Source organism: Pygoscelis adeliae, unplaced genomic scaffold (genome assembly GCF_000699105.1).
Source record: "Pygoscelis adeliae isolate BGI_AS28 unplaced genomic scaffold, ASM69910v1 Scaffold111, whole genome shotgun sequence".
In the NCBI taxonomy this organism is placed as follows: Eukaryota; Metazoa; Chordata; class Aves; order Sphenisciformes; family Spheniscidae; genus Pygoscelis; species Pygoscelis adeliae.
This window is the reverse complement of record NW_008824542.1, coordinates 883,929-894,650: the sequence shown is the minus strand read 5'-3', so window position 1 is coordinate 894,650 and position 10,722 is coordinate 883,929. Positions and strand designations below refer to the sequence as shown.

The window sequence follows — 10,722 nt, the reverse complement described above, 5'->3', positions numbered from 1 at the left end:
CATAACGACACCACCTTGTATGCCTAAGCAAGTATCTACAATTCAGAGACATGCATATGAAGTGGGGACTGGAATCCAGACTTCCAGTTTTCAAATCACATGTCAAAAGCTCCAGAAGTACTAGCAATAATCAGAATTGAGCAGAAAAATACTTTCATTTTTTTATCTTTCTTCATTACACAAACAGCTTTCTGAGTATGGACTGAGTGAAGGGGTTTTTTTCCTTTGGTTTTGTTAGGCTGTCAAGCAGAAAATATGCCACCACCATCACTCTTCCTCCCCGTCACTAGCAAACAGTCTGGCAGACAATAACTAGGAAGGTGGGAGAATTAGGTTCAAAACTTTATTTTTCTTGCCAGAAAGACACCCACGCAGACATGAAACCAATGTTATGACACACATTACACAACACTGTGCATCCCCAAACATCAGGGAAGCAATTCAGGAGGTAAGATAGAGTTCACTGGGCAGGGCAGATGTCTTGAGACACATTTGGTAGCAGGGTTCAGGCAGTGACCAAGGCCAGGAGCTCTGAGAGCAGCAAGTCAGCCCCTTTGAAGCAGTGAGCAGCCACTGTCACCGCTGATGGTGTTCAACAACACAGGAAAAAAAAAAAGTCTGGAATGCCTGTTTTAGACTATGCACATATTATCACATACCTATGGGCTAGGAGGGAGGTCTTCAAGCTTTCTCTGGTTTCCTGTGGATCCTTCCTTGTTCCTTGTGTTTCCCTCTCTCTCATCTTCCTCACACCCTTGCATTCCCTTTTTGCTGGATGAGCTCATAAATCTTCCAGGGCAGCTAGCTGCCTCCTGGTTTGTTGGGGTTTCTTTTGCAAAGTGCTGAAGAAAGTGCTAAAAGCTGTTTGTCTCTGGCTCTGTTTGGAAAGTGTGCAGCAGAGTTTGAACTGAAAAAGAAGAAAAAAAAGAGAAACTAAATAATTATATATCTATATAATCTATAAATTCACGTGTTCAACAAGAAGGTCAAATGGGTAATGCAAGGCACAGCAGCTGAATGCCAGGACCAGGAGACTAAGATCCTGTAGGACTGACAGAGCTTGTGCTTTGAAGTTTTGTCATTGCTTTGCATGATAAACAGGTTTCGTATAAAATCCACAGGTCAGCACATCACCTAGGCACCACTTACACAATTGCATGTTTTATACTGGGCACAAGCTTAGCATCTGCCATCTCTTGTGACTATGTCTTCCACCTATCACATGGCTTTCTCCGGAGCACCCCACAGAGTTCACCACTTCATGGAAGGGTTGTGAGTGTGTTGTCAAGCAAAGCTCAGCTTTGCACTAATACAAGGCTTCGTACAAGGCTCTGTCAGTCTGTACTTCAAGGTCAGTGACTTTTCTGTTCTCTCAAACAATGTTGAAGAGAGCAGGATCAACCTTTTTTGGTTGTTCGGGGGAGTATGCCTGTTCTCTTGGGGCAACTTGTGCACAACTTTGCTGCTAATCCCTACTATAAACATAGAAAGCAAACCCAAAAGACTTGCACACCAGTTCTATTTCAGTTCACAGCAGTGTGTAGGTCTGTTTCTAAATATAAATACTTTCATTAGCCATGCAATCCTCTGTTTAATTGTTTTCATGTTTGTTTGTTTTTTTTTTAGAGAGGAGCCTCAAACCAGAATGGGAAGGGCATAGCTGGGCAGGACAGAAGTGTGATTCCAGGCAGAACATTGCATTTGGTCCCTATTTCTGCAGCCCCAAATAATAACTCTCAAAGAGCATTGGGGATGTTCAAATTCCAGAGCCAGAACTAAGCCCCGTGGCTCAAGACATGATGCGATCTCTAGGAGGAGAGTGAAGGAGAACTCTAAAAGACAGAAATGCCTGAGATAAGAGTGTAAAAATCCGAGGCTGGGTACATGCCCATAATCTCTCATGTGTAAACAAACAGTTAAATATGTGTCAGGGAGGAGCATGTTCAGTTTTCTGAAGAAGACATGTTTCCCAGAAGGAATTACATAAATATTTATGAAAATGAAGGAGGAAATATTTTCCCAGGGTAGGACACTGTTCAGCACTGCATCAGGTCAGCAGAACCCGGGGTTTATTTTGTCAGTCTTCCCCTGGAACTGAATCATTGCCCTCTTGTTTGCAAAAATCTGTTCTGACACAGGAAGAGGCTGCACTTAGATAAACACAATTACAAACCACACTGAGTATTTCACTTTCTATCACATCTCTGAATGCATATGTGAACACCTTATTTTTTCAGACGGCTTCTCCAAGTGATTGCATGGAACACAATAGCCATCGGTATCTGTCTCAGGCCTCTCCGGAAGGCTGATGCTGTATGAGTAAAGTCAAAGGCATCTTCAGTAGAATTGAAAGCCTGCAGGCTAACTGTCAGAGAAGTATTCTCAATGAAAGTGTTCACAATAACAGTGCTCATAACACATTCACTGCGAGCCAGTAAATTCTTGCAAAATGCAGAAGTTGTTAGAAATGCAAAGTTGTAATGCAGTGCTACCTGAGTAAGCAGAAGTTACACACAATCGAGGTCTGTTTGAAAAACAGGGTACAAGGTTCAGTACTGCACCTTGTAAAGCGCCCAGCAGCTCTCTGAATCTGTGGTCTGCAACCCAAGCTCCCTCTGAGATTTCAGTGCTGACCAGCCATTCTGCTCCCTGGGCACCAGTTGTCTCCCAATCCCTCCTGCCTCGCAGCAGACACTTCCAGCTGGAATCTGGGTCAGCTTTTCTGTTTAAGGGCTAAAAGCTGAGGGGGATAGGATTGGGAAAGGAGAGGTAGGAGTATCCCAAGAAGGGGTTGTAAGCTTTAAAGCAGACCTAAGGTCCTCCTAGAGTGCCATGCCTCTGTCAGACCAAGGAATGCTCACGCCCATGCCTCAAGGTACCCAACTCAACAGAGAGTCAAACTCACTAGCAGGAAACCAGAGGGATCATAGTTGATAGGGGAACATACATTTTTACACTGCTGAGGCTGATGAAGCCCCTCAAATATCCAACAAGAATTTCCTAAAATCATTATAGAGTCCTACAAGCTCTGTTTACTGAACATAGAAGCAAGGAGATTTTGGAGAATTTTGTCCTTAGTTTGGTTCTTTTTGTCAGTTATTTACAGGCATATCAAGGTCTAGGCATTGTTTATGTCTGACTCAGAGGAACAACAACTGGTGGAGACTGTGTTTACAGGCTCAAGAAGCCATTGTGTGGTGTCAAAACCAAAAATGACGTTTTACAAAATAGCCCTAGGATTATTCTCCTCCCTACACTTGGCAAACCACGTTACTGCTTTTCCTCTTCCATTCTCTTTAAGCTTTGCCACCGTGATTGATGTATCCAGTACGACAGGCTGAAACACTCCAAATTGTCATGACCTCTGATACCAGGAGAACTGGTCCAGGATCCTGATCCATCCAGGATCCCAAAGCAGAGAAATGTTGTACTTTTTTTTTCTTTTACTTCAGATGCCCCCAGGTTTATTCAGTATAGTAAGGTACAGAAAAGAAAAGTTCTCCTTGGGTTAGAAAGGATGTCAGTGGACTCTCAGCACTTGTGGCTGAATCAGCCCATGGTAATAGGCAGGATGTATTAGCCTGGAGTCCAACCACAGGATCTGGGACTCTACGAATTATTAAAATTGGCTCTAGATCTGGCCACCTTTTGACAAGCACTATTTCAGGCTGTTGTAGCCTATTGACATTTAACTACTAACATCTGAAGAATAAGCAAGTGAAGTTAATACAAATTACCAAGGAAGTACTTGGACTCCAAAGAGGCAATGCACTACACAAAGGTTACCTGACTACTGCTCAAATCAAAGCAACAGAATCTTTCAGGATTTTCTTTTGTGTCTTCTCAGGGTTTCCTTGTAACGCCCTAGGAAATGTTTGCTTTATGTCTTTTATGTCTGGACAACACTGCTGGGTTTGTTTTTCTCTCTTGCCTACAGACATTTCTCTAAGCCCGATTCAGTAAGAATTAACATGCACAATAGGCAATGTGCCTCATTAAATCTCCATCACCAATGAAGCTGCTTGAAGATTTTTCAATGAAACTGGTTTGATAAATACCAATTTGCCAAACCCCAAGCTTTTTGTGCTAGTGTATCAGTTTTGATGGATTGCCTGTTAAGGCAGGTTTCCTAGCTCTAGGACAGGATTTCTGGTCCAACATACAGGAAGACATAACTGATTAGCAAACAACCTTGTAATAATATAACTTTAAGGCTCTAGTGCAAACACTGGTTTGAATCAGGCAGAGAAAGAATTTGAATCTGGATGTCCTACATTTTAAGTAAGTGCCTTCATTACCAAGCTCTTGGATATATTAAGCTTCATTTCTCACTGTGTGTTTAGGGGTTTTGTGACTTTCATGGAGGAAAAAAAAAAAGTAGGATCTTGATTCATTTTCTAACGTGGAATGAGAACATTTGAAAATGATCACAGCAATTGTAGTATCAGAAAAATGTTCCCTGCTTAGTCCTGGTCTGTGACTGAACTGGTTAAACAAATGGTTTCCTCTCTCACTTAGACTTACCCCTCTTTATCGCTGATAAATAACAAAGAAGTCACTGTAAGTCTCTCAGCACCGTGGAACAGATAGCATCATTCATGTCAGTCTGGCAACATTTCCCAAAATGCCTCCTCCAAGGCTAAGTACACTAGCTTCCCACTCCTACGCTCTCTATTCTTGCTCTTACATTGACCTTCTGCTCACAAAATGGAAAGTGAAGAGAAGAAAAAGATAAATAAAACAGATTTACAGTGTACAAGTCAGAGGCACAGTGCCCAAACGCAAATCACAGAGGAACAAGTTTATTCCTGGTACAACTCTATCCATCTATAATCCTGGCTTTCTCTTTCCTCCCCCTCTAGCTGTGGTGTATTTGTTATTAAGGCCACATCTGAGGATGTTAGTTAGATGACATTCTTTAGGACAGAGACCACTATTTATTTCTGAAAAGTACTGTATACAGTTTAACAAAAAAGTGTTTTCAAAAGTGGGACAGTCTGTGACCAGGATAGAAAGAAAGAAAGAGGGAGAGGAGTGTCTTGACCCCTCTTGGGACTTTGGCCAACATTTCATCCTACATAAAAGCTTGAAATCAAAGCCCTCCTTCAGCCTTTAAGAAAAGATATTAACTTTTACATCAGTGTTGTTACGTTTTCCGTCTACTAAAAGGCTGAAATGTTGTAGGGCTAAGGAACTAATACTCTCTTAAATAATGAGGAAAACATCTCAAAAGCTATTATGATAGGAAATAAATTTTTTGCCTAGAATGGAAAGCAAACATGCGCTCTCACACACTAGGCAGTTCAAAAGCATAGTTCAGCTTTTTTAGTAGCTGTCTCCTTCATTGTGTAAGAAACCAGAAGTTAATGAAATTCTTGGAAAGATTACAAATGCTCATCTCCCCTTTCTTTGGTGCCAGGCTACCTCGAACAGTCTGCTGTCCCTGATTACAGTGTTCTCCCTAAGAGAAAGCTAGAGTTTCTTTTCTAGAAGAGATTGCACATGGACAGATACCTGTCACAGCTCCATCCAAGAGGATATATAGCGGTTTTGCATGCTATCTGTTCCCCCATCCAGGAGGCCTCCTACACCTGGTTGCAAAGTCGCAACACCCAGCTGAAAATCTGACAGTTACCTCGTGGATTTGAACCAGCAGCAGCTTCCTGGACAACCCAAAGATGATGTTCTGCTGGGACCTATGCTATACCACTGTCCTGATGTATGGTCTCTCCCAGTTAGCAAGTAGAGGAGGAAGATGATATGGGAGGAGCTACTACAGTCATTCAAGCTCATCCTACTCTGTGGCTTCAATCCTGAAGTCTGTCCTTCTGTACTGTGTCTACGAACATACTCTGGGCTTGGAGCAACCATTGTGAGGCAATCTGTAAGCATAAAACCATCATTTGTGGGTTTTTGGCTCTAACACCCATTGGTAACATCAACTTTTCATTTGCTACTCTGGGGGCTACGGGTACCTGGCACCCAAAAAGTGTGAAATAGCACCAGTGACTTCCACCCACAGCAGACTGGCAGCTTGTCTGTTGTCACTAATGGTCTCCCTGGAGGAAAGCTTTCATGGAAAAGTCTCTCTATATGTTACATGGAGTCTGCGTTACTCTTCCAGCACAAAACCAGCCACAAGTATCCTATAACTAATTAGTACTCACTTGGATACAATACCGAAATCTTTTGTCTCTTGAATAAGTGAAAAGCTGGGCATGAAGATTCAGTGCCGAAAGGAAAAAAAAAACGACAAAAGAGATATCCCCATATATTGAAGAAATTTTTCATGGCAAAAGCAGCTAAACATCTCACAGATAAGAGATAAATTGGAATAAACAGCTGTCAGTGTTAAATAAATATCCTGGATAATGTGCAGGACAGAAATAACTACAGCATCGTCAAACCCCTTTCTTCACTTTATTTAGCTGTTCTTGCATGTAGCTCCCAATCTTTGCACTGCTTCAGTTAGTGGAGCATTTATTTTTGAATCAGCTGCATTTGTTAAGACTGTAACAACGAAAGGCATTTCCTGAGAAGCTGTAAGGATGAGCAGCAAGAAAGAACAACAGCTAAGGAAATACGGGACCCTAGTAGTGCTTTTTATCTTCCACGTTCAGATTTTTGGTTTTGATGTTGACAATCGACCTACAACAGATGTCTGCTCGACACACACAATTTTACCTGGACCAAAAGGTGAGGAATATCAGGTTGCTAATGCTGAGACCAGTACTGATAAAGGCTGATTTTTAAAAATAGAGACATGGAGGGCTTGTGGCATGGGCTGGGGATGAAAGATGTGAATTACTGCAGACTGTACAAACATCTAGAAAAGTGGAACTGTGATGGGGGAAAGTGATGAAGCAAGGAGATTTGAATTTGCTTTTCTTTAGTTTCAGGAACAGTGCCACATAATCTCATATAAGTTAGAGGTGTCCTTTTGCATCTTTCTCCAGCCATATAATCTTCTCTTACTTCTTGTATTCATCACACAACCAGTACAGCTAGCAGCCATAAATTGAGTGACTTTGTCTAAAAGTAGGCACCTATTGTGAACTGTTAATAGTTCACTTCGCACCTATAGGTAGGGAGAGATATGCAATATTTAAAATGACTAAACTGTCATTATTTCCAAATGCTTACTTGTAAACACAGCTCTGCTGTATTCATCAGACCCGATCCAGCAGCTCCTGTTGAATTAAACAGGACCTTCACTAGAGATTTCAATAAGAACTAGATCAGTTCTGGCATGTGCAGTTCTTTTATCTTCAAAACACTTTGCAAACATCTGAAACCAAATTTTCTGCATTAACTTACTTTCTGTGTAACACAACTAACGTCAATGGAACTGCCTGGAGGGTATCTCAGCCAAAAATCAGGTCCATGATGTACAAATCTATCTTGCAGTGACAGATCTAAAATATATATTCCACACCATGGCTACTGCAGTTCGAACTATTGCTTTCTTTTTAGTAATTCATTGTATTTTTCTATAGGCTACAGACTGAGAGAAAAAAATGCAACTGATTTAAATTTTAAGCAGAAGAAAGATTATCAAGTCAAAAGCACTGCTACGGATTCATTTGTTTTTATGATGGATTATTCAATGCATGTTGCTTAAAGGACCATTTTTAATTAGCGAGTTAATTTCTTTATGATTACAATCCAGGCTTAAACTTTTGCTGCCACAGCATAAATGCAGAGAGATGTAATGATCCCCAAGGGAGCTAGTGGGAGTTTGTTTAGTTAGTATCTGAATAATGGCAGGCTGGAGAACAACGTTTGACAGAATTGTGTTTAACAAGTCACAAGGCTAATGAGGTGGTCTGGTGACAACATGAGAGTAGCTGGGACTCCAGCTGGTTTCTGTGGTCTAGCTTGTATAGGGAGCATTTAAAGGTTAGATATTATGGTTCTTTGCAAGCGTGATACTGGGAAAGTCAGGATTGTCATTACCAGTCCTACTGCCTCCTGGCTGACACCAAGACACAAGAGGAGCCAAACAGTATATTGGCACGGTCTTCACTACTACTTTAAAATTAGATTACCGTGCCCAAGATCCATGATGGGTAAAAGGAGTGTTGAGTAAATCACCTCCAAATTACTGGCTCACATCCATTGCAGGTCATCAAATACATTTTGCAGTCTTTGTGGTATGATCCTATAGACTAATCTCAGCTCCTACCAGATCTGACCTCATCCAGGACAGTCACAAGTGGCTCTCAATGGGACTGGTTGTTTTGACTGCCCGTCAGCTGGGCAATTAAAGACTGAGCAGGCTGGGTGTGTGAACTACCCTGTTACTCCTCAGGCATCCCTTGTAGTCAAGGATGATGCATGCTGACCTAATATGGCAGAAGAAAGTCTGTCCTGCTGCCAGTTTTCCTCTATGCATCTATGTCTATGAACTCGGAGCACACGATCCCCAGCCTACAACCACACCACAGCCACAGGCAACACTTTGCTGCTCAAACTTTAACTCTGACAATGGACAAGCCTCTGACTTTTATTGCTGCAAGTTTTATTTTCTGTGCTACATCTGTTGTGCCCCTTTGTCTGCCATTCTCCCGAAAATGGGTTTTGACCCACCCTGCACAAGTTTCCCCCCCTCACCTCCATCTGCTCAGCATCTTCGGCTACGGTCAAACACAGTGATGCTCCCATGAGACGGAGGTGCTGAACTCCCACAGTACATTGGCCAGCTTTTTCTACCACCACAGGTCAGATTCCTCTTGTTGCAACTTCCTCCTTCCATATGAACACAGGAGTGTTTAATGGACCAAAGCATCTACAAGTGCAAGGAATTAAAAGGTGTTCAATAGCTGTAAGACTTCCTACACTGTCCTACCTCACCTATCCCAGTGCAAGGCACAAATTGTCCTGTAGGCTAGATCCAGTCTGTGGGCTGCAAATGGGCTGGTCCCTGGTGCTATGCAGCAGCAATATTGCTGTTCCCATCACACAGTACAATGGAAAGGAGAATGCTGAGGGAGAAGTGAGGTTGTCTGGAGAGGCTCAGAGCTTATAACCCTTTATTTCGTGCACTGTTGGATGTTGCATTACTCACTTCATCATCTAAGCATTCACAGTTGCTACAGGAGCAAGCACCCCACTGCTCCGCATGCTTGCCCTGAAAATCACCTGTTCAAAAAGGGTCATTAGTGTTGTGAAAGTTGGCCGCTTCTTGTACAAGCCACATGTAACTTGTCCAAGTTAATTTGTGCAAGCCAAATTCTTCCCCTTCAAAAACGGGAAGAATTGTTATGCTTTGTTATGCTCACACCTGAGATATTACACGAGGAGTATGATATGAGTGATAGGATGAAAAGAAAGGGTAATTCCAGGCTGATTATCAGGAAAGTCTTCAAACCAGTTGTGACAGTCCCACCAGCTTCCAAAAAGCATGAAGCAAAACCAGAGGCCTTTGTGTGTAACACAAAGAGCTAGAAAATAGTTTGGAAGGATGCAGTCTCCCAGGAACAGAAGGAATGCAGTAAATGTCCCGTAAGCCTTTTGCACTTTCTGTTGCAATGATAAATGTCAGTCTGAATTAAACTGCTCAGCATTAGAAGCGAATAGGAGTTTAAGTCTGACCTCTGGTGGTTCTGCATGATGCAAACCAGGTGCTTTGCAATCCCCTCCATCTATCCACTGCTTTTCCATCGCTGGTGCAAGCAAATGAAAGCTGAAGTCTGTTTGTAAAGACTTATGCAAAGAAATCTTTTAAATAGGCACTCCAGAAAAAGGGAAAAAAAGAGTAAGAGAAAAGCAAAAGCTGGCACTCCCCTCCCAGTTTCCTTTTCTAGGCAATGCTCAGGTCTTTTTTCAAAAAGAGGGGATTCTTTTTAAGGAACATAGTCCTAGTGCAAATTGCTGTCTTGTTCTGTCTTCCTGAAAAAGCTTTTGAGGTACACAGCAAGCTGGCTTATATAGCAGTTAAAAACAGAAATGTGTGAGGCATTTTCTAGGACTCTTATTGAAATACCCTAGGAAACCAAAAAAGAAAAAAAAAATATGTGCTTTGGACCAAAAGATTTTCAGTATTCATAACTAGGGATTTTTGGTGTTTGACCTGAGATGTTTAGGAACAACGTGGTCTTAGCTGGACTGCTTTGGCACAGGACCTCTGAAAACTTGCATTAGGTAACGCTGAACCACAGCTGAGTAACTAGGACAAATAAAGGCCAAGTTCTGTACTCCATTGACTTCTTGGGGCCAAACAGAACCAGATCAAGCATAAACAAAACAACAAATTTCCCAGAGCAGCCAAGTGCTTGGCCTAGCAAAATTAGTCATGGCCCTGTTGCCTACTTTCCACCCTTCCAAGCCTGGAAGCAGGCTGGCTGTTGCTGCTGCTGAGAGAAGAACCGGGTCTGTGAGGAGGCAGCAGCTAGTGCAGTGAGAGCAAAAGTACCAGTTGCTGGACCATGCCATGGCAGCAGCAGGAACACCAGGCTCTGCTCCCCTGGGCTCTGCCTTCGACCGGTGTCCCGGCTCTGTCCTTTCTTCTAGCCTGCTTTTGCCGGGAGACTGCAAGCTCAGTTTTGTCTAACCTGCAAAGGAAGTTTTAAGTGGGCTGTTGACATAGATGAGATGGGATCTGACCTGGTCTGAGTAAATCAATAAGCAACAACATGAGGGAAGAAATAAGCAGAGGGCCCAAAACTTTAACTCCTAAACTCCCATTAAAAGCATGAGCAGGGGGAGAAGACGACGGGGGGG

The 10,722-nt window shown here is 42.5% G+C and overlaps 1 protein-coding gene across 1 annotated transcript in view; it reads left to right on the top strand.

Moving 5' to 3' along the window:
- The first annotated feature begins 6,512 nt into the window (after positions 1 to 6,512).
- Positions 6,513 to 10,722, top strand: part of COLEC10 (collectin sub-family member 10 (C-type lectin)) — a 25,709-nt gene continuing 21,499 nt past the window's right edge. The window contains exon 1 of the mRNA XM_009321675.1: positions 6,513 to 6,696. Coding sequence (XP_009319950.1) covers positions 6,549 to 6,696 — 148 coding nt within the window. The 5' untranslated portion in view covers positions 6,513 to 6,548. The remainder of the gene's footprint in view (positions 6,697 to 10,722) is intronic.